At 36.7% G+C, this 25,710-nt stretch overlaps 1 protein-coding gene across 5 annotated transcripts in view; it reads right to left on the reverse strand.

The window, feature by feature from the left end:
- Nucleotides 1-25,710, reverse strand: part of LOC123588620 (A disintegrin and metallopeptidase domain 3-like) — a 151,853-nt gene that overhangs the window by 118,383 nt on the left and 7,760 nt on the right. For 4 of the 5 annotated variants that reach the window (XM_045459806.1, XM_045459802.1, XM_045459801.1 and 1 more), the window contains exon 4: nucleotides 20,648-20,726. The exons of the other annotated variant lie outside the window; for it this stretch is intronic. In XM_045459806.1, the coding sequence (XP_045315762.1) occupies nucleotides 20,648-20,726 (79 nt within the window). The remainder of the gene's footprint in view (nucleotides 1-20,647; nucleotides 20,727-25,710) is intronic. 5 annotated transcript variants of the gene reach the window in all.

The following is a 25,710-nucleotide window of genomic DNA, read 5'->3' on the forward strand; positions in this document are numbered from 1 at the left end:
GATATATACCCACACATATAACATCAACTAATCTTTCACAAGGGTACCAAAAACACACAATGGGGAAAGGATAGTCTCTTTAATAAATGGTGAAAAAAACTAAATATCCAAATGCAAAATAATGATATTGGACCCCTACCTTACACCACTTACAAAAATTAACTTGAAATGGATTAAAGACTTAAAGATATAAAGCCATAAGACTAGAAGAAACACAGGAAAACCTCCTTGATGTTGGTCTTGGCAATCAGTTTTTGGCTTTGACATGAAAATCACAGGAAAGAAAAGCAAAAAGTTTTAAATGGAACTGCATCAAACTAAAAAGTTTCTGCACATCAAAGGAAATACTCAACAAAATGAAAAGGCAATATATGTATTGGGAGAAAATATTTGCAAACCACATATCTGTAAGAGGTTAACCAAAATATATGAGGTATTTATATAACTCAACAGCAGAAAAGCAAATAACCCAATAATAAATGAGCAAAGGACATGAAAAGATGTTTCTCCAAAGAAGATATGCAACAGATATATAAAAAGGTGCTCAACATCACTAATCATGAGGAAATGCAAATCAAAACAATGAGATATCACTTCTTACCCAATAGGGTGGCTTTTTATCAAAAAGACAAGAGATAACAAGTGTTGGCAAGGATGTGGAGAAAAGGGAACCATTGTATGTGGTCAGTAAGAATGTAAATGGGTATGGTCATAATGGAAAACAATATGGAGATCGCTCAAAAAATTAAAAACAAAACTAGGGGCGCCTGGGTGGTGCAGTCGGTTAAGCGTCCGACTTCAGCCAGGTCACGATCTCGCGGTCCGTGGGTTCGAGCCCCGCGTCAGGCTCTGGGCTGATGGCTCAGAGCCTGGAGCCTGTTTCCGATTCTGTGTCTCCCTCTCTCTCTGACCCTCCCCCGTTCATGCTCTGTCTCTCTCTGTCCCAAAAATAAATAAAAAAACGTTGAAAAAAAATATAAAAAAAAAAACAAAAAAAACAAAACTGAACTATGATTCAGCAATCTCACTTCTAGATATACATCCAAAAGAAAGGAAACCAGTTTCTCAAAGAAATATCTCCATTCATTGTTCATTGCAGGAATATTCACAATACCCATTATATGGAAACAACCGAAGTTTTCAAGGATGGATGAATGGGCATAGAAAATGTGTTATGTATGTGTGTGAATATTATTCACCCATGAGAGAGAAGGAAATTCTGCCATTACAACAACATGGATGAACCTAGAGGACATTGTACAAAATGAAATTAACCTGACAAATACAAATACTGTAAGATCTCACTTAGGTGTGAAATCTAAAAACAAAAAGTTGAACTCATTAAAACAGAGTAGAATGCTGGTTACCAGGTGGTGGGGGTTGGGAGAAAAGGAGAGATGCTAGTCAAAAGGTATAAGCCTTGGAGCGCCTGGGTTGGTTAAGCTTCCGATGTCAGCTCAGGTCATGATCTCACGGTTTGTGGGTTTGAGCCCCACATCAGGCTCTATGCTAACAGCTTGGAGCCTGGAGCCTGCTTCAGATGCTGTGTCTCCCTCTCTCTCTGCCCGTCCCCAGCCCTGCTCTCTCTCTCAAAATAAATATTTTTAAAAAAGGTATAAGGCTTAAGTTATAAGATGATTAAGCTCTGGGGATCCAATGTATAGCACGGTGACTATAGTTAAAAATAATGTGTTATACCCCTCCCCCACTCATGCACACTCTCTCTCCCTCTCAATAAATAAATAAATAAATAAATAAAAATAGTAACGTGTTCTATACTTGAAATTTGTTGAGAGTAAACCTTAAGTGTTCTCACCACCCTCCCCCCCCAAAAAATTATATATATAAAGTTATACATATATAGTTATATACATATAGATTTATATATACAAAGTTATGTATATATAATTACATGTAGAGAGATTTATATACATAAAGTTATATATATAGAAAAGGCTGAGTAGTGTATTAATATTATGGTAGAGGGTAAATTACTTTTAATTCTAGTATAAAAGTTAAAAGACAAAAATATTAAAAATAACTATCACTAAAAAACATGCTAAAAGGTCCCCTAAAGAATGTCAAAAAGAAATTCCAAAAAACAAAGGTGATAATATCACATGAAGCCTTGGAGCATCATAAAGAATTGGGTGGGGTGGGGGGGGCGGGGAGATGGATTAATATAGTGGCAAATATAATGGGCAATCTCTTCATTCGTGAGTTTCTTAAATCTTATTTGGTTGTTGAGACAAAAATCATACAATATTATCTGATACTTAACGTATGTAAAGGAATATTTAATCAATTGTATTTTTCAAGTGCAGAGGATAAATGAACCTAAACGGTAACAGTTTCAATATTTTGCTGAAATAGTATAAAGTCCATAATAGTAGGAAATACTTTAAAAGGAAATATTTTAAAACACTATAAATAAATCATGATGTAATCTACAAAATGTCCAAATACCCAGATGAAGGCAAGAAGAGACAAAGGAATTAGTAACATAGAAAACAAAAAACAAAAACAAAAACAAAAAAAGAAACACCTGGGTTATGGCAAACAAAAACCCTAAGACATCAATAATTAATTTATGTATAAATAGTCTAAAAATAGTAAACAAAATACAGAGTACACAGGAGAAAAAAGAAACACACTGTGACCTAACTAAATACTCTTAAGAATCTCATTTCAAACATAACAGAGGTAGACTGAAATGAAAATAATGGAAAAATATATGTGACACGAGTATTCTTAAAAATAAACCAAAGTGGCTCTATTAATACCAGATAAACTGGATTTAGTAGCAAAGAAATCTACTTGGGACAAAGAGAGTCATTGCATAATCATAAAAGCATCAATCCATCAAGAAGACATGGCAAACCTGAGGTGGCAAAGTGGCCACACTGTGGAAGGTAGGAGCTGTGGGGAGTTGATTTGGGGGAGAAAAGAACTGCAGGTGCTGCGAAGGGGAAGGAGCCCTGATCACGGAGAGAGGAACAAGACAGAAAGAGTGAAAGCATGTGCAGGAGACTGCACAAGAAAAACTCTTCCCCAAAACCACTGACTGGAAAAAGAGGGGTTGACCACCCACTGCAAGTTTGTATAAGTAATGGAGCACAAATCTGAAGCTTTGGAGGTCTGTGCCATCACCAGGGTAGTGCATGGAGGATTTGATGGTGCTCTAGTAGGGAAGGAGAGGAGAGACCTGAGAGCAGGCAGCCTGGCCCCTGGATCACATGGAGAAACACAGTTCCCCTACTTGGAGTGCACATGGGAGTGGTGACATGGCCTCTCCAGGGACAAAAGACCCAGCCAGGTGCCATTGCGCTGCCCCATTCTCAAGCATAGGAACAGATGCACTGGCTGAGGGCAGCAAATCTCAGTGCCAGGTTTTGGCTGCACAATACCATAAATTCTAAACCACTGCACAGTTGTAAAACCAATTTCCAGGACAAAGCAGCAAAGGGCAAAAGTGCAGTGAGACCCTCCCAGAGAGGGTCAGCAAAGGTCCTCACAGGGTGAATCTCTAATACTTGGAGTTGTGAAATCCAGCTGCACACCTGAGATAAAATACAGGAGTACTGTACCACCTGGCAGGCAGACAGTTCAGACACAGGCAGAGTGAGGGCAGGGATCTGGCAGAAGCCAGGGACACAAGAGGGATAATTGTTGGCTCTTCTGTGAGGGCTTCCTGAAGAGTGGTGGGCACAAACTTCCTGCTTGAGGTAGGAAAGAACAGGACAATGCTATTTTCCTCCATGCCCATCAACACTGACCAACTTCAATGAGCAAAACAGTGCCACACAGTGTAGGCTGGAACCACTTACACCAAGCCCCACCCCGCTGCACCCTGCAGGTGTATCTCCAGTAGGGCAAGTTCACCTGAGAATCTGTGCGGCAGGCTTCACCCTCATAAAACACAACACAAACCACTCTCACATACTAATTCTACCATTCATGGGGTGCTGCAAAACTTCAGCTCTAAAGGAAATAGGATCTAGCTTCCCTTTGTGTGTGTGTGTGTGTGTGTGTGTGTTTTTCTTTGGACCACTTTTTACTGTAGCCATTTCTCTCAGGAGCAGAAATATAAAAAAAAAGACTTTCCTAATAAACACACAAAAAACTAGTTGCACAGACAAAATGACAGATGAAGGAATTCATCCCCAAAGAAAGAACAGAAAGAAGTCACGGCTAATGATTTAATCAACACAGATACAAGTAAGATGTCTGAAACATAATTTAAAAACAACAATCATAAGGATACTAACTGGGCTTGAGAAAAGCATAGAAGACAACAGAGAATTCCATCCTGCAAAGATAAAAGAACTAAAAACTAGTCGGGAAGAAATTTTAAAAAAATGCTACAGGGGCGCCTGGGTGGCGCAGTCGGTTAAGCGTCCGACTTCAACCAGGTCACGATCTTGCGGTCCATGAGTTCGAGCCCCGCGTCGGGCTCTGGGCTGATGGCTCAGAGCCTGGAGCCTGTTTCCGATTCTGTGTCTCCCTCTCTCTCTCTGCCCCTCCCCCACTCATGCTCTGTCTCTCTCTGTCCCAAAAATAAATAAACGTTGAAAAAAAAATTTTTTTTTAAAATGCTACAACCGAGATGCAAGACCAAGTGGATGCAATGACAACAAGGATGGAGGAAGCAGAGGAACAAATCAGTGGTACCGAAGATAAAATTATGGAAAATAATGAGGCTGAAAAAAGAGGGAAAGAAAGGTATTGGATCATGAATGTAGACTTAGGGAACTCAGCGGCTTCTTAAAGCACATTAATACTCACCTCAAAGGAGTCCCAGAAGAAGAAGAGAAAGTAAAAGGAAGAGAAGGCTTATTTGAGCAAATTATAGCTAAAATTTCCCTAATCTGGGGAAGGTAAGAGACATCGAAATCCTAGAAGCACAAATAATTCCCATTCAACAAAAGCCAGCCATCACTAAGACATATCATAGTCAAATTAACAAAATACACATACAGGAAACAAATCCTGAAAGCAACAAGGGAAAAAAGTTCTTAACCTACAATGGAAGACAGAACAGGTTCACAGAAGATCTGTCCACAGAAACGTGGCAGAACAGAAGAGAATGACATGATATATTCAACATGCTGAATAGCAAAATATGCAGAAAGAATGCTTTATCAAGCAAGGCTGTCATTCAGAAGAGGAAAGATAAAGAGTTTCCAGACAAATAAAAATTAAAGGAGTTGGTGACTACTAACTAGCCCTACAAGAAATTTTAAGGGAAAGACAGACCAAAATCAACAAAGACCAGAAAAAAACAGAGACCATCACCAGAAACACCAACTTTAAAGGTAACACAATGGCACTAAATTCATCTTTCAATAATCACTCTGAATGTAATTGGACTAAATGCTCCAAACGAAAGACAAGGGGCATAAGAATGAATTAAAGAAAAGAAGACACATCTATATGGTGCCTACAAGAGACTCATTTTAGACCTAAAGAGATCTGCAGATTGAAAGTGAGGGGCTGGAGGACAATCTATCATGCTAACAGGTGTGAAAAGAAAGTTGGGGTAGTGACACTTATATCAGACAAACTAGATTTTATAACAAACACGGTAAGAGGAGATGAAGAAGGGCCCTATATCAACAAAAGGAGTGTATCCCCCAAGCAGATTTAACAATGTAAATATTTATGCCCCCAACTTGTAGGTACCTAAATGTAAAAATCAACTAATAATAAACATTAAAAAATTCATTGATAATAATACAATAACAGTAGGGGACTTTAACAGCCCACTTCCATCAATGGATAGATCATATAAGCAGAAAAATTAACAAGGAAACAATGGCTTTCAATGACACTCTAGACCAGATGGACTAAACAGACATCCAGGATATCTCATCTTAAAGCAGCAGTATACAATGTCTTCTCAAGTACACATGGAACATTCTCCATAATAGATTACATACAGGGTCACAAATCAGGCCTCAACAAGTACAAAAAGATGGACATCGTCCCATGCATATTTTCAGACCACAATACTATGAAACTTGAAGTCAACCACAAGAAAAAATGTAGAAAGACCACAAATACATGGAGATTAAAGAACAACCTATTAAGAACCAATGGGTTAACCAGGAAACTAAAGAAGACATTTAAAAAATACATGGAAGCATGTGAAATGAAAACATGATGGTCCAAGCCTTTGGGATGCAACTAAGCATTCCTGAGAGGGAAGTATATTGCAATACTTCAAGGAGCAAGAAAAGTCTCAAATACACAACCTATCCTTACACCTGAAGGAGCTAGAAAAGCAACATCAAATAAAGCCTAATGCCTGTAGAAGAAGGGAAATAATAAAGATTAGAGCAGAAATAAACAATATAGAAATACACAAACAAAGAAAAAAGAGCAGAACATATCAATAAAACTAAGAGCTGGTTCTTTGAAAGAATTAGTAATATTGTTAACCCCCTAGCCAGACTTATCAAAAAGAAAAGACAAAGGATCTAAATAAATAAAATCATTAATGAAAGAGAAGAGCTCACAACCAACACCACAGAAATATAAACAATTATATGAGAATATTATGAAAAATTATATGCAAAAAAAACGGGGGAATCTTTAAGAAATAGATGAACTACTAGAAAAATACAAATTACCAAAATTGAAACAGGAAGAAATAGAAAATTTGAACAGACCCATAACCAGTAAATAAATTAAATCAGTAACCAAAAATCCCCAAAAGTCCAGGGCCAGATGGCTTCCCAGGGGAATTCAACCAAACATTTAAAGAAGAGTTAATACCTATTCTTTTCAAATTGTTCCAAAAAATAGAAATGGAAAGAAAACTTCCAGACTCATTCAATTAGGCCAGCATTACCTTGATTCCAAAACCAAAGCCCCCACTAAAACCAAAAATTATGGGCCAATATTCCTGATAAACATGGATGCAAAAAAACATGGATGCAAAAAAACATGGATGCAAATCAAATCCAATAGTACATGAAAAGAATTATTCACCATAATCAAGTAGGATTTAGTCCATGGTTCAATATTTGCAAATCAATCAAGGTGATATACCACATTAATAAAAGAAAGAATAAGATCCATACGATTTTCTCAATAAATGCAGAAAAAGCATTTGATAAAAATACCACTTCCATTCTTGATAAAAAGCCTCAACAAAGTAGGTACAGACAAAACATACCTCAACACCATAAAAGCCAAATACAAAAGGCCACAGCTAATATCATCATCAACGGGGAACTCTGAGAGCTTTTCCTCTAAGACAGGGATGTCCACTCTCACCATTTCTATTTAACATAGGACTGGAAGTCTTAGCCTCAGCAATCAGACCACAAAAAGAAATAAAAGGCATACAATTCTGCAAGGAATAAGTCAAACTTTCACTATTTGCAAATGACATGATACTCTCTGCAGAAAAGATGAAAGACTCCACCAAAAAATTGCTAAAACCAATACATGAATACAGCAAAGTTGCAGGCTACAAAATCAATATATAGAAATTGGTTTCAATTCTATACACCAATAATGAAGCAGCAGAAAGAGAAATCAAGGAATCAATCTAATTTACAATTGCACCAAAAACCATAAGATACCTAGGAATAAACCTAAAGAGGTAAAAGATCTGTACTCTGAAAACTATAGCACACTTATGAAACAAAGTGAAGAGGGCACATAAATGGGGAAAAAAATCCATCTTCATGGATTAGAAGAACAAACATTGCTAAAATGTCTATACTACCCAAAGCAATCTACACATTTAATGCAATCCCTATCAAAATACCATCAGCATTTTTCACAGACCGAAAACAAACAATACTAAAAATTGTACGTAATCATAAAAGACCTCGAATAGCCAAAGCAATACTGAAAAAGAAAAGCAAAACAGGGGGCATAATGATTCTGGGCTTCAAGCTTTATTACAAAGCTGCAGTCATCAAGACAGTATGGTATTGCCACAAATGCAGACACATAGATCAATGGAACAGAATACAAAACGCAGAAATGGATCCACAACTATATGGTCAACTCATCTTCAACAAAGCAGCAAAGAATACCCAATGGAAAAAATACAGCCTCTTCAACAAATGGTGTTGGGAAAACCAGACAGAAACAAGCAGAAGAATGAAACTGGACCATGCACAAAAATAAATTCAAAATGGATGAAAGACCTAAATGTAAGACAGGAAACCATCAAAATCCTAGAGAACACAGGCAACAACCTCTCTGACATTGGCTGTAGCAATTTCTTACTAGACACATCTCCTGAAGCAAAGGAAACAAGAGAAAAAATGAACTATTGAGTCTTCATCAAGATAAAAAGTTTCTGCAGATAGAAGGAAACAATCAATGAAGATGAAAGGCAAGAGAAGATATTTGCAAATAACATATCTAATGAAAGGTTAATATCCAAAATCTGTAAGGAATATATCAAACTCAACACCCAAAAAACAAATAATCAAGTTAAGAAATGGGCAGAAGACCTGAATAGATGCTTTTCCAAAGAAGACATCTAGCTAACTAACAGAAACACGAGAAGATGCTAAACATCACTCATCATCAGCGAAATACAAATCAAAAGCACAATGAAATACCACTTCACACCTGTCAGAATGGCTAAAACTAACAACACAGGAAACAACAGATGTTGGTGAGGATGCTGAGAGGTGAGAACCCTCTTATATTGTTTTGGGAATGCAAACTGGTGAAGCCACTCTGGAGAACAGTATGGAGGTTTTTCAAAAAGTTAAAAATAGAACTACCCTATGATCCAGCATTTGGTATTTACCAAAAGAACACAAAAATACAGATTTGAAGAGGTGCATACACCTGATTTTTATAGCAGCAATATCAACAATAGCCAAAGTATGGAAAGAGCCCAAATATCCATCGACTGATGAATGGATAAAAAAGATGTGGTATATATATGTATATATTATTCAGTCATCAAAAAGAATGAATTCTTGCCATTTCCTATGACGTAGATGGAACTGGAGTATATTATGCTAAGTGAAGTAAGTTAGAGAAAAGATAAATACCATATGATTTCACTCATATGTGAAATTTAGGAAAGAAAACAGATAAACACATGGCAAGGTGGAAAAAAGGAGAGAGGGAAGCAAATAATAAGAGACTCTTAATGATAGAGAACAAATAGGGTTGGTGGAGGGAGGTGGCTTGGGGATGTGCTAAATGGGTGATGGGTATTAAGGAGGGCACTTGTTATGATGAACACTTGGTGTTATATGTAAGTGATGAATCACTAAATTCTACTCTTGAAACCAACATTACACTACAGGTTAACTAATTCGAATTTAAATAAAAATTTGGGAAAAAAATCATAAAGCAAATCTTCACAAATTTAAAAGGATAGAAATCATATAGGATATATTTTCTAAACATAATGAAATCAAACTAGAAATCAAAAGACAAGGACAACAGGAAAACTCTCCAAATTTGAACAATACACTTTTTTTTTTTCAACGTTTATTTATTTTTGGGACAGAGAGAGACAGAGCATGAACGGGGGAGGGGCAGAGAGAGAGAGGGAGACACAGAATCGGAAACAGGCTCCATGCTCTGAGCCATCAGCCCAGAGCCCGACGCGGGGCTCGAACTCATGGACCGCGAGATCGTGACCTGGCTGAAGTCGGACGCTTAACCGACTGCGCCACCCAGGCGCCCCAGAACAATACGCTTTTAAAAACCCATGAATCAAGAAGTCTCGAAGGAAATTTTAAAAGTACATATAACTGTATTAAAGTGAAAATACAATATATTCTTTTAGGCTGCAGCTCAAGCAGTGCTAAGCAGGAAATTTTAGTCTTAAAATGCTTATAATAGTAAAGAGGGAAGGTCACAAATTGATAATATGTTGTTCTATCAATGAACTAGAAAAAAATTAACCCAAAATAAGGTATAAGGGAGAAAATAAACCTAAGAGCTAAATGCTATGACATTGAAATAAGACAATAGTATGGAAAAAGCAAAAAACACTACTTCTTTGATAAATTCAATAAATTGAAAAATCTCTAGCAGGACTGACAAAGTTAAGCAGAGAGAAGATGGCAATCATTGACGTCAGAAATGAAACACTTCTATTAAAAGGATAGTAAGGACTGTGACAAAACTGCACCCATAAATTCCATACCTGAAATGGAATGGACCTATTCCTTAAAAACCACAAACCACCATAACGATACATATAAAACAGATAAAGAAGATATTCCTAAAACTATTAAATAAACTGAGTTAGTAATTAAAAATCTTCCACATGCATACACACAAAAATTCCCAGGCCTAGTGATGTCACTAAAGAATTTTACCAAATATCTTAAAAATTAACATACACTTTATATAACATTTTCCAGAAAATAAAATAGGAAATAACACTTCCCAATTTATTTTATGAGGCCATTAATACACTAACAGAAAAATTAGATAAAGTCAGTACAAAAAGAGAAAATTATAAACCAATATTTCTCATGAACCTTGATAAAAAATTCTTCAAGAAATTATTAGCAAATCAAATCCAGTCATGGATAAGAAGAATTATCCACCAGAACCAAATTGTAGCTTTCAAGATACGCAATACTGTTTTAACATCTGAAAATAAGTCATGAAATCCATCATATCAACAGGCTAAAATAGAAAACTCATATGATCATATCATACAGAAAGCCACCTGTAACACACAACATTTGATGGGGGAAAAAAAGCTGTTAGCAATCTAGAAGTAAAGATTTCCTCAAATTTATAAGGAGTATATTTAAAAAAAACAACAACCATTATCCTCAAAAAGATTCAGAAAGATTGAATACATTATCCCTAAGATTGGGAACAAGGTGAGAAAGTTTGCCCTCACTATTGTGATTCAACACAGCACTAGAAGTTGTAACAAGCACAGTAAAGCAAAGCAAAGAAATAAAATGCATACAGACTGAAAAGGAAAAAAGAAAAATGTCCCTATTTGTAAAAGACATATCTATGTAAAAAAAATCTCAAGGAATCTATCTAAAAAAAAAAACTTTATAAAATTAATGTGTAACTTCAGCAAGGATGTAACCAGATCAACACAAACAAATAAATTGCATTTCTAGATAACAACATGTGGAAACTGAAATTAAAATACAATACCATTTACAGTTGCTCCAAAGAAAATAAAATGATCTGGTATATAACTTTTAAAAAAACTTTGTGCAGGATATGAATGCTAAAATTACAAAATGCTATTGAAAGACATAAATGAAATAAATGAAGAGACTCACTGCATTCATGGGTTGGAAGATTCAACATGTCAAAAATGTTAATTCTTGCCAAATTGATCTATAGGGTTAATACAATGTCTACCACAATACCAGCAAACTTGTTTGTATTCATGAAGTAATTTAGTCCAAAATTTATATGAAAAAGCAAAATATTTACTATAGTCTAAAAATTTTGTAAAAGAATAAAGTAGAAGGAATCATGGTGGCCTATGTAAATGCCAATTTACAGGTAAACTAAGGAAAATAGGATGGTATTGACAGTAGTATAGACACATAGAAGAACTGAAGAAAATAAAGAACCCAGAAATATTTCCACAAAAATATGCCCCATTGACTTTTTGACAAAGATGCATGAGCAATTTGATGCAGAACAACCTTTTATATCAATGGTGTTGGAACAAATCACTTCTTCAGTCAAAAGAATGAGGCTTGATTCATTCAAGTATCACACCCTACACAAAATTATCTCAAAGTGAACAATTAAATGTAAATAAAAGTATAAAGCTTTTAAGACAAAAAAAAATTAACATGCAATCTTGAGGAACTAGGGATACATGGAGTTCCTAAATTTGATACCTCAGCCTCCATTCATAAAAGGAAAAGTTGATAAGTTAATTCTCATCAAAATTAAAATTTTCTGATCAATAAGAGACCTTATAGAGAGGATGTAAAGACAAATTACAGACTGGGAATAAACATTGGCAAACCACCTATCTGGCAGAGGACTTGTATTTAAAAATATATAAACTATTTAAAAACCAACAATAAAAAACAAACCAATCCAAGTAGAAAATGGGTAAAGGACATTAATAGACATTTCATTTCATGAAAATATGTTCAATATCACTGGACATTAGGGAAATGCAAATTAAAATTGCATGAGATATCACTACACGTCTATCATAGTGACTAAAATTTAAAATCTTGTTACTTTTAGTTTTTTTTTTTTTGAGAGAGAGAGAGAGCAAGCGAGCAAGGGGGAGGGACAGAGGGAGAGGGAGAGAGAGAATCTTAAGCAGGTTCCATGCCCAGCATGGAGCCAGATGCCAGGCTTGATCTCACAACTGTGAGATCTTGACCTGAGCCGACATCAGGAGTCAGATGCTTAACCAAATGAGCCACTCAGGTGCCCCTAAAAAAAATTTAAATACTGATGAAATGGTGGCAAAAATGCAGACACCCCATCTTTCCTACATTGCCAGTGGAAGTGTAAAATGGTACAGACACTCTGGAAAATACTTGATAATTTATTTTAAAAAACCAACAAACTTACCTTATGACCTAGCAATCATATTCCTGGGCACGTATCCCAGAAAAATAAAAATTATGTCCACACAAAAAATTTCACATGAATGTTCATAGAAGCAATACTTTAAATGGTTAAAGACTAGACAAGGTAAAGTGTGAGAAGATGTAGAGCTGGTGTTTCTTTGTGGGAATGTGGTTGTTTAGAAATTCAATTTCTTAAATAGATTTCAAGTGATTGAGATTTTCTATTATTTCTCCCCTCAATTTTGATAAGTTGTCCTTTTCAGCAAAGTTGTCATTTCATCTAAATTACCAAATTTATTGACATAAAGCTTTCATAATCCTCCAAAATATCATTTTATTTTCTGTATGACTCATCATGTCTCCCTACATCCCTAATATTGATGGAATTTGTTTTTGTTCTAGAAGAGTCTTACTAGGGGTTATTAATGTTAATTAGTCCTTGTAAAGAACTAAATTCTGGCCTTTAATTTTTTCTATTCTTTTTCATTTTTCTATCTCATTGATTTCTACCCTTATCTGCATTATTTCTTTCATCTACTATGTTTTAACCCTTTGTAGAGTTTTGCATTTGGTATAGGAAGGCAAATTAATTTAATGGCAACCATTCTGAACCCTCTTGTTTCTGAGTTTTAGACCTTGGGTAGGGAACTGGGGTGATAAGAGTATCTCTTACTCTAAAGCTTGATCTTTCCTCCTAAGAATCAGTCTTTCTGGTCTCAGTTGAATATCTGGGTGTCAGCAAAGTCACCCTACTCTGTCCAGGCTGAAAATATAACATCTCCCAACACTGTTTGACCTTTAGTATTATCTCCATTTTACTCTCTGCCCTTTAGTAGAGTTTTATCCAGCACATAGGCAGGCTAATCTTTAGTCAGGGACATAAGGGCAACTCCCCTCTCCATAAAAAATCATACGTCTCATGGCCCCTCTTCTCTGGTCCTGTGTCATGCCAGTTCCAGCTGCTTCAGCAGTGCTGAACTCCAAATTCTTCAAGTTCTGCCTGGTTCCAACTCCCTATGCTCTGGTTAAGACTTTATCCTCAGAGGGCCAAGTTGAATGTGACTCATCTTCTGGCCTTTCTTTTCTCTCAGAGAAAAAAAATTCCTGATCAGCCTATTGCCAAATGTCTCAAAATAGGAGTCTCATGTATTTTGTTCTGCTTTTTACTTGCATATGGTAAAAAACAAAACAATGTTGTACTATTTTTAATTTCATTGTCTCTCAGTTGCAATGTGGCAATAGAATCTGACCCTTCACTTGCATTTACTTCTTCCCAATCATCTGTTCTCACAAAATAAATATCTCACAGACTAAAGCTAACTTTCTCACATACTTAAAATTTCTTGACTCCTATCTGCATTTTGGGAACAACACAAACTCCTATGTTTCCCATTTGAACCTATTCAGATTCTATACTCAACATGCTTTTGCATCCTCACTTTCCCTTTCTATAAGGCAGTTCTTTCTATAAGGTCATTCCACACAGTAATTCCCACTACTTCCTCCTCTGCTCAGGCCCTACAACATCTCAATTAAAATGACTCTGGGGAAGAGCCAAGATGGTGGAACAGCATGAAAGTTTTTTGTGTGTCTCGTCTCCGAAATACAGCCAGACCAACATTAAACCATCCTGCACACCTAGAAAACTGATCTGAGGATTAACACAACAATCTGCACAACCTGAACCACAGAATTCAGCAGGTACGCAACATGGAAAGGTGAACTGGGGAAGAGAGAAGCCACGGAGGACAGGGAGCTGCTTTTGTGTGCAGAGAGAGGACGGAGATGGGGGGAGGAGGGGAATATGGGAAAAGCACCCCCCCAAAAGCAGCTGGAGAGAAAGTGGAAAAGTGGAAACAGCCACAGGGACTGAACTAAAAAGGGAGAGAGGAGAAAGGAGAGGGTTTAAACTCCATTAAGACTATAAACAGGGGGAGTGCAGAGTCTGAAACTCCACAGCTAGATACCTGGCAGTGCTCTGGTGGGAAGGGCGAGTCCCCTGGAGCAAAGTGGAGCCTGGGGTTCTTCAGGCCACATGGGGGGAGGTGGTTCTCCTGCTGGGAGGACACCTAGAGGCTGTGTGGGTCCCCCAAAGGCAAGGGCCCAGTGGACCCAGGAGAACAACCACATTCACTGGTGCTGGAACAACATCGTTAAGGGTGAAGCATGGTGTCAGATGTGTGTTGTGATTTTCAATAATCCCTCAAACTGTGCTGCTACACTATCACACAAACTTTTTCTGGGGCGGGCTGGCACCAGGCCACAGTCTCTAGGCATCGGCAGCAGCATGTTCCCACAAACTTCCTGGGTGCAGCCAGCACCCAGCCATTGCACGGTGAGACCCTCCTGCAGAGGGGCAGAACAGGTCAAAGCCACAGTCCCTCAGAAGTAACAGGTTGGGAAAAATAGCTGCATCTGAGACAAAACTCAGGAAGGAGACACTGCCTGGGGCTTGGTCACGGACTGTGTAAAAGCGGGGAGTGGACCGAAGCCAAAGACAAAGGACGGGTGCACAATTGCTGTTCAGGGAGAACAGAGTTCCAATACTACAGACTGGGTAGCTGGGTGCGCCATTTTCACCACTCCTGCGCATGAACATACACACCTCCAAGCACCACAAAAATCCACCCCAGTAAGCTAAGCAGCGCCATCTAGTGGATAACAGAGCCATTACTCTAAGTCATGCCCAAATGGGCAAACTTCACTCCTCAGGAACACAAGTCTCTCTGCCTGCTTAGTGTATAGACTATAAAGCGCATCATAATTTGACTTCTAGGGGAAAATAAAGTAATTTCAGTTGTATGTCACTCTGTTCGCTGGTCCATCTATTCAATTTCCTTTCTTTTCTTTTTTGTTTCTTTTCTTTTTCTTGAATACAGAAAGAGAAAAAATTAATTTTTATTTCCAATTTTTGTTAAAAATACTTTTAATTTTTTTCTACTATATTTTCTACTTTTGTGTAATATTTTCAAATTCTATTTTACTTCCATCAATTAATTTTAGTCTACTTCAGTGTATCCATGTATCAAAATTTCAAAGAATTTCCTTTTGTTTTTTTTCTTTTTGTTTTTTCTTTCCCCTATTTTCTCTAATCTATCAAGCCCCTTTCAACACCCAGAGTAAAGATATCACATCATTTATTCCATTTTGTGTGTGTGCGTTTGTTTTTATTTTTTTAATTTTAGTATTTCCTTAATCTTATTTTTTTATTTTAATTTAATCTAATTTAATTTTAATTTTTTTATTTACCTCATTTTTTACCTCTCTGAGGGGAGAAAAGATGAAAAAACAAAAACAAATAAATAAAGACCAAAAGCAACAAAGACTAGAAAGGACCAGAGAACACCACCAGAAACTCCAACTCTACAAGCAACATAATGGCAATAAATTCATATCTTTCAGTACTCACTCTAAATGTCAATGGACTAAATGTTCCAATAAAAAGACATAGGGTGACATAATGGATAAGAAAACAAGATCCATCTATATGCTGTTTACAAGGGACCCACTTTAGACCTAAAGACACCTTGATATTGAATGTAAGGGGATGGAGAACCATCTATGGTCAACAAAAGAAAGCCAGAGTAGCCATACTTATATCAGACAATCTAGTCTTTAAAGTAAAGATTGTATCAAGAGATGAAGAAGAGCATTATATCATAATCAAGGGGTCTATCCACCAAGAAGACCTAACAATTATAAACATTTATGTGCCAAATGTGTCAGCACCCAAATATATAAGCAATTAATCACAAACATAAAGAAACTCATTGATAGTAATATAATAACAGGGGACCTCAACACCCTGCTCACAGCAATGCACAGATCATCCAATCAAAACATCAACAAGGAAACAATGGCTTTGAATGACACACTGGACCAGATGGACTTAAAAGATATGTTCAGAACATTTCATCCTAAAGCAGCAGAATATACATTCTTCTCCAGTGCACATGAAATATTCTCCAGAATAGACAACATACTGGGACATAAATCAGCACTCAACAAGTACAAAAAGACTGAGATCATACCAGGCATGTTTTCAGACCACAACACTATGAAACTCCAAATCAACCACAAGAAAAAAATTTGAAAAGGTAACAAATACTTGGAGACTAAAGAACTCCAAATACTTGGAGAGTAAATAACATCCTACTAAAGAACGAATGGGCTAACCAAGAAGTTAAAGGGGAAATTAAAAAGTTCATGGAAGCCAATGAAAATGATAACACCAAAACCCAAAAGCTCTGGGAACAGGAAAGGCAGTCATTAGAGGAAAGTATATAGCAATCCAGGCCTTCCTAAGAAGGAAGAAAGATCTCAGATATACAACCTAACCTTACGCCTTAAAGAGCTGGAAAAAGAACAGCAAATAAAACCCAAAACTATCAGAAGACAGGAAATAATAAAGATTAGAGCAGAAATTAATGCTATAGAAACCAAAAAAAAAAAAAAAAGAACAGATCAATGAAACCAGAAGCTGGGTCTTTGAAAAAATTGACAAAATTGATAAACCACTACCCAGTTTGATAAAAAAGAAAAAGAAAAGGACCCAAATAAATAAAATCAAGAATGAAAGAGGAGAGATCACAACCAACACAGCAGAAAATAAAAACAATAGTAAGAGAATATTATGAGAAATTATATGCCAATAAAATGGGCAATCTGAAAGAAATGGACAAATTCCTAGAACCATATACACTACCAAAACTGAAACAGGAAGAAATAGAAAATTTGAACAGACCCATAACCAGTAGAGAAATCAAGTTAGTAATCAAAAATCTCCCAAAACACAAGAGTCCAGGGCCAGATGGCTTTCCAGGGGAATTTTCCCAAACATTTAAAGAAGAGTTAACACCTATTCTCTTGAAGCTGTTCCAAAACAATAGAAATGGAAGGAAAACTTCCAAACTCTTTCTATGAAACCACCATTACCTTGATTCCAAAACCAGACAGAGACCCCACTAAAAAGGAGAACTATATACCAATTTCCCTGATGAACATGGATGCAAAAATCCTCAACAAGGTATCAGCCACCCGGATCTAACAATACATTAAAAAAATTATTCATCCCTACCAAGTGGGATTTATACCTGTGACGCAGGACTGGTTCAATATCCACAAAACAATCAATGTGATTCATAACATCAAAAAAAGAAAGGACAAGAACATATGATCCTCTCAATAGATGCAAAGAAAGCATTTGACAAAATACAGCATCCTTTCTTGACAAAACCCTCAAGAAAGTAGGGATAGAAGGATCATACTTCAAAATCATAAAAGCCATATACAAAAGACCCAACACTAATATCATCCTCAATGTGGAAAAACTGAGAGCTTTCCCCCTAAGGTCAGGAAAAAGACAGGGATGTCCACTCTCACCACTGTTATTCAACATAGTATTAGAAGTCTTAGCCTCAGCAATCAGACAACACAAAGAAATAAAAGACATCCAAATCAGCCAGACGGAGGTCAAACTTTCACTCTTCACAGATGACATGATATTCTATATGGAAAACCCAAAAGATTCCACAAAAACTGGTAGAACTGATTCATGAATTAAGCAAAGTTGCAGAATATAAAGCCAATGCACAGAAATCAGTTGCATTCCTATACACCAACAGTGAAGTGACAGAAAGAGAAATCAAGGAATCGATCCCATTTACAGTTGCACCAAAAACCATAAAATACCTAGGAATAAATCTAACCAAAGAGGTGAAAAATCTATACACTGAAAACTATAGACAGCTTATGAAAGAAATTGAAGAAGACACAAAAAAATGGAAAAAGATTCCATGCTCCTGGATAGGAAGAACAAATATTGTTAAAATGTCGATACTTCCCAAAGCAATCTACATATTGAATGCAATCCCTATCAAAGTAACACCAGCATTCTTCACAGAGCTAGAAAAAATAATCCTAAAATTTTTATGGAACCAGAAAAGACCCCAAATAGCCAAAGCAATCTTGAAAAAGAAAACCAAACAGGAGGCATCACAATCCCAGACTTCAAGCTATACTACAAAGCTCATCACAATCCCAGACTTCAAGTATGGTACTGGCACAAGAAGAGACACTCAGATCAATGGAACAGAATAGAAAACCCAGAAATGGACCCACAAACGTATGGCCAACTAATCTTTGACAAAGCAGCAAAGAATATCCAATGGAATAAAGACAGTCTCTTCAGCAAGTGGTGCTGGGAAAACTGGACAGCGACATGCAGATGAATGAACCTGGGCCACTTTCTTACACCATACACAAAAATAAACTCAAAATGGATGAAATACCTCAATGTAAGACAGGAAGCCATCAAAATCCTCAAGGAGAAAGCAGGCAAAAACCTCTTTTTGACCTCGGCCACAGCAACTTCTTACTCAACATATCTCCGGAGACAAGGGAAACAAAAGCAAAAATGAACTATTGCGACCAGCACAGCAAAGGAAACAATCAGCAAAATTAAAAGGCAACCAACCAACAGAATGGGAGAAGATATTTGCAAACTACATATCAGATAAAGGGTTAGTATCCAAAATCTATAAAGAATTTATCAAAGTCAACACCCAAAAATCAAATAATCCAGTGAAGAAATGGGCAAAAGACATGAATAAACACTTCACCAAAGAAGACATCCATATGGCCAAACTGACAGATGAAAAAAATGCTCAACATCACTCATCTTCAGGGAAATACAGATCAAAACTACAATGAGATACCACCTCACACCTGTCAGAATGGCTAAAATGAACAACTCAGGAAACAACAGATGTTGACAAGGATGTGGAGAAAGAAGATCTCTTTTGCACTGATGCAAACTTGTGCAGCCACTCTGGAAAACAGTATGGAGGTTCCTCAAAAAATTAAAAATAGAACTACCCTACGAGCCAGCAATTGCACTACTAGGCATTTATCCAAGGGATATAGGTATGATGTTTCCAAAGGGCACATGCACTCCAATGTTTATAGCAGCACTACTGATCATAGCCAAAGTATGGAAAGAGCCCAAATGTCCATTGGTGGATGAACGGATAAAGAAGATGTGGTATATATATACAATGGAGTATTACTCAGTAATCAAAAAGAATGAAATCTTGCCATTTGCAACTATGTGGATGAAACTAGAGGATATTATGCTAAACAAAATTAGTCAGTCAGAGAAAGACAAATATCATATGACTTCACTTATATGAGGACTGTTACAGACAAAACAGATGAACATGAGGGAATGGAAGCAAAAATAATATAAAAACAGGGAGGGGGACAAAACATAAGAGACTCTTAAATAAGGAGAACAAACAGAGGGTTCCTGGAGGGGTTGTGGGAGGGGAGATGGGCTCAATGGGTAAGGGGCATTAATGAATCTATTCCTGAAATCATTGTTGCACTATATGCTAACTAATTTGGATGCAAATTACAAAAATAAAATTTAAAAATATTTTCCAAAAACAAATAAATAAATAAACAAATAAACAAACAAATAAACAAAATGACTCTGTGTTTTGGGGTTTCTTATTCTTAGCTCCTTAACTCACTTTCCCTCTAAGACCTCTAAACTTGTCATAGTTTAAAGGACCTGTTTGGGGGCGCCTCGGTGGCGCAGTCAGTTAAGCGTCCGACTTCAGCCAGGTCACGATCTCGCGGTCCGTGAGTTCGAGCCCCGCGTCGGGCTCTGAGCTGATGGCTCGGAGCCTGGAGCCTGTTTCTGATTCTGTGTCTCCCTCTCTCTCTGCCCCTCCCCCGTTCATGCTCTGTCTCTCTCTGTCCCAAAAATAAATAAACGTTGAAAAAAAAAATTTTTTTTAATAAAAAAAAATAAATAAATAAATAAATAAAGGACCTGTTTGGATAGGAGATTCGAGTTCCAAGTTTGAAAAGTAGTTGTTCTATTCAGTCTGCCTTCCTACACATTGCCACCTTATATTTGGGCTTCTAATCTGTTTGCCCAGTAATTCTGTGGGATAGAAGGCATCCTTTTGCTTTCCACCAACAGCACTTTAATGATATATGTATATATGTATGTATGTATGTATGTATGTATATACACATATATATATATACACATACATATATATAAAAACACATAAATCTACAGAACAGAAAGCAAAACTTACCTTCATAAATGAAGAATCTGGATACAATGTTCCTGATTTGTTGTATGCATACACAAGGAAATGAGGGTCTAAAAATGACCTAATTCAACGAAAGGAATGACACTTCACTGTAATAGTAATATAAATACAAGCAAAATCATGAAATTAAACATAATTTACATTCAATTTTACAGTTTCAAATATCCAAAAATTAAATTGAGCCATCTCTCCATTATCTCATTTGCTTTCTGACAGCATGTTTTGTATATAGGAAAACATAATAAGCAGTATAATCAGATATCAGTAGGGACGTCATAATGACATAGATCTATGTATAATAAAAACCAGGACTTCCAGATTCCCACAACAAATTTTCTTTAAGATCCAAACATCAGTAAATCTCAGGGCATAAATATATTTGCTAACAAGTAGCCATGGATTGATAAGAAACAAAAAATATATGCTTTTTCTGATAGTTTTCATGAAATTGTGCTGTGGTAAAAACAACCTCAGAATTCTCAATGCCTTAAATTAACAGTGAATGTTCTTTACATGTTTATTGTCAACTCCACACTATCTTCATTCTGGAACCTGAGAAAAGACATACCTCCTACCCGCTGAAACATGCTTTTCTTGTAGCAGAAGAGGAAAAGAAATTGTAGAAGCACACAATAGTTCTTAAAGCCTTTTTTAGAAGACTAGTGTTTTGCTCAAATTTCATAAGCTAAATGATCTCTACAGACAAACCTCACATAAATGGTACCAAAGTGAAATCTTACAGAGAAGATAGCGATTCTTACGGAACAATCTGACACCATTATTTATTGTGGAGAGAACTGGGGTTTCTCAAGGATTCCAGATATCAAGGGGCAGTTCAAGGCCAAGAGTCAAAGAAGGACTAGACATTCACGGAGTGCATACTTTCACCACTACTTCTCTTTCCAGACCTCCTTCATCTTTGCTCATTCCTGACAGCTTTCTCTTTTCCTCAATTTAAATAACAAAACCAGAGGGCTTCCCAGAAAAAAAAACTGATATTTATCAGCTCATATTGCACACATATTCAAGGACATCCCAAATATTCTGGGTTGGTTTATATGCAAGTACCTAGAACACAAATTCTGGCACAAGGGCAGAGCCTCATTTTAGCAACTAAGCATGTAAATGAAGGTGGTGGAAATGGAAACCCAGAATCATTTCCCAGGAAAATGAAATTCAACAGATTTCTGAAAAGCATAATTAAAAGGAGAACATATTTGCAAATGACATATCAGATAAAGTTAGTATCCAAAATCTATAAAGAACTTACCAAACTCAACCACCAAAAGGCAAATAATCCAGTGAAGTAATGGGCAGAAGATATGAATACATACTTTTCCAAAGAAGACATCCAGATGGCTAACAGACACACGAAAGGATGCTCAGCATCATTCATCATCAGAGAAATACAAATCGAAACCTCAGTGAGATACCACCTCACACCTATCAGAATGGCAAAAAGTAACAACTCAGGAAACAACAGATGTTGGCAAAAAAGTGGAGAAAGAAGATCTCTTTTGCACTGGTGCAGCCACTCTGCAAACTGGTGCAGCCACTCTGGAAAACAGTATGGAGGTTCCTCAAAAAACTAAAAATAGAACTACACTACAACCCAGCAATTGCACTACTAGTATTTATTCAAAGGATACAAAAAATGCTGATTCATAGGGCCACATGCACCCCAATATTTATATCAGCACTGTCAACAAATAGCCAAAGTATGGAAAGAGCCCAAATATCCAATGACTGATGAATAGATAAAGAAGAAGTAAATGTGGTGTATATATACACACACACACACACACACACACACACACACACACACACACAATGGAATACTTCTTGGTGATAAAAAGAATGAAATCTTGCCATTTGCAACAACGTGGATGGAAATAGAGTGTATCATGCTAAGCGAAATAAGTCAGTCAGAGAAAAACAAATATATAATTTCACTCATACGTGGAATTTAAGAAACACAACAGATGAACATAAAGGAAGGGAAGGAAAAATAAGATAAAAATGGAGAGGGAGGCAGACCATAAGAGACTTTTTTTTTCAATATTTATTTATTTTTGAGAGAGAGAAAGAAAGAGACCAAATGGGAGCATGGGAAGGGCAGAGAGAGGGAGACACAGAATCTGAAGCAGGCTCCAGGCTCTGAGCTGTCAGCACAGAGCCCTACATGGGGCCCAAACTCACAAACCGTGAGATCATGACCTGAGCCAAAGTCAGAGGCTTAACCGAGTAAGCCACCCAGGAGCACCCATAAGATACTCTTAAATACGAAGAACAAACTGAGGGTTGCTGGAGGGGAGGTGGGGCAGGGGGAGAAATGGGCCAAATGGGCTATAGGCCTTAAGGAGGGCACTTGTTGGGATAAGCACTGGGTGTTATATGTAAGTGATGAATCACTGGGTTCTACCCCTGAAGCCAATACTATGCTATATGTTAACTAACTTGAACTTAAATAAATAAATTTTTAAAATAAAAGGATAAAAGTTTAGTTTGCAAGTTTATTCATCCTGGGCATAAAAGTATACTTTTGCTTCTACACAAAACAACAAAGAAGTCTGCTTAGTGAAATAAAAAAATACAAATGACCATTTAATGGAAAACAACATTCAATGTAAGGAAAATGAACAACAAAAGGGAAAAAGGCAAAACTTAAAAGTTCCCTATGAGGTTGAATGAAGAAATTGATTACAGAAAATTATGATTATTTAAAGCAAAGTTAACAAGTTAAAAAGTTAATAGGCTTTCAAAGCATATCATTTAAGAAAAAAAATACTCAAACTAAAATGATGATGACAGTTAAAAATAATTTAATAAATGTCCCAAAGAGAATTTGTGTGCTGAGAACAGAATTAGAGGCCTAGCCAATAAACAGAACAAATTTACTACCAAATAGGTAAAAAACACAGCCAAAATAAAGATGTAAAAATTGTTGAAGGAAAACCTATACTATAAAGGGCAGATCCATAAGACCCTGGATGAGACCATATATTTCCATAAAATGTTTTAAAATGTGTATGATTTGGGGTGCCTGGGTGGCTCAGTCGGTTAAGCATCCGACTTCGGCTCAGGTCATGATCTCACAGTTCATGAGTTTGAGCCCCACATCAGGCTCTGTGCTGACAGCTCAGAGCCCGGAGCCTGCTTCAGATTTTGTGTCTCCCTCTCTCTCTGCCCCTCCCCCACTCATGCTCTGTCTCTCTCTGCCTCTCAAAACTAAACGTAATAAAAAAAAAATTTTTTTTAATGTGTAATGATTTAAAACTAAAATGAAAAATTAAGGGGCGCCTGGGTGGCTCAGTTGGTTAAGCGTCCGACTTCAGCTCAGGTCACAATCTCGCGTTCTGTGAGTTCAAGCCCCGCGCCGGGCTCTGGGCTGATGGCTCAGAGCCTGGAGCCTGCTTCTGATTCTGTGTCTCCTTCTCTCTCTGCCCCTCCCCCATTCATGCTCTGTCTCTCTCTGTCTCAAAAATAAATAAACGGTAAAAAAAATTTTTTTAATGAAAAATTAAGGGATTTATTCAATTATGAGAACAAAAGGGACATTTGCAGATATGAACAGGTTTAGAAAGCAACCCATCTGAAGAAAATAATCTGAAACTAGTCTAACTAAACACTACAAACGAAACTAATACAATATTGCATAAAATTGCAATAAAAGGAAAAAATAAAAAGAGAGCAGAAATAAAACTTGGAAAATGCAAAAACAGTTGGTAGGTAAAGAAACTGAAAGCATTGGATTTACATCGTAAATGTAAAAAGAATTTTTAAAATTCTACAGGAATATTATAAATTCAAGATGTGAGTGACACAAGTGAGGAATCTGAGAACCTATGAAAGAAAATATGAGTATAATGATTATATGAATATTTCATTTTTTTAGCAATAAATCCCACAAACAAAGGAAGAAGACAATAAGTAAGCTGGATAGCATGTTTGCAACATACAGAACGTATAAAGAGTTAATATCTACAGGAAACAAAACTTCCCACAGATTGATCATGGGGAAAAAAAAACAGAAAGAAAAGCAGAAGGATAAGCCATAGATTGAAAATAAATAACCCAAAACAAATGAATAGAAATAACAATAAAATAGCATTTCTTATGCATTAACAAAAATAAGTGAGTGAAGATACTTATTTTATTGAGAATGTAGAGAACAGAAATGTTTTTGAATTATTGGTGTGAGTGAAGACTGGTATAAATCCTTGGAAGTAAAAATTAGTAGCATACAGCACTCTTGACAATTGTATCATTTATTGCCCTTCAATTTCACTGGAGCCCAGAACATCATGGCCAAAGATAGCCACAATACAGCTTTTCTTGCTATAAATATATAGGTTGACAAATAACAAGTGAGATATATTTATTCGATGGCTACATATGTATTTACAATCAGTGAACTCATTCTGCACAAATCTGTATGAATGACTCTCAAAAAAAGATGTTATGAAAAATTTTGCACCAAAAGCACAGCTTCAAAACCAGAAACACACCCAGTAACATAATTAGTATCTATTGCTCATACTTCTGGGTCAAGTGTGAGTAGACTTAGTAGTTCTGCTAATGGCGGCCGGGCTTGCTCAATGGTCTGGGATTCAGCTGAATGTTGACTTATCTAGAGATGATTAGGGCACCTTGGCTGTGCCCCACCTGTCTCCATCTCCCAGCAAGTTGGCCCAAACATATTCTCATGGGGATGGCAGACAAACAAGATGGAGAGCAGGAACGCAGGGGAGCTTTTTCAAACCTCTGTTTAAATCAAGTCAGCTAACATCTTTTTGGCCAAAGTAAGTCACATAGCCATAGAATGGGCTACATGATTTGCAGAGCCCGTAGTGAAATTAAAATACAAGCTCTCTTGTTCAAAAGTATTAAGATCTCAGGGAAGCAACAACAGAGAATTAAACCAAGTACAGAGCATGTCTAACTATGGAATCCTGGAGGACCATACACCCATGAAGTTGGCCTTGCACAGATAAACTCATTTCCAAGGGCTGGGAGTGGGGAGGCTGGGGTGTGATGCATATATT

Source organism: Leopardus geoffroyi, chromosome B1, assembly GCF_018350155.1.
Source record: "Leopardus geoffroyi isolate Oge1 chromosome B1, O.geoffroyi_Oge1_pat1.0, whole genome shotgun sequence".
Lineage (NCBI taxonomy): Eukaryota > Metazoa > Chordata > Mammalia > Carnivora > Felidae > Leopardus > Leopardus geoffroyi.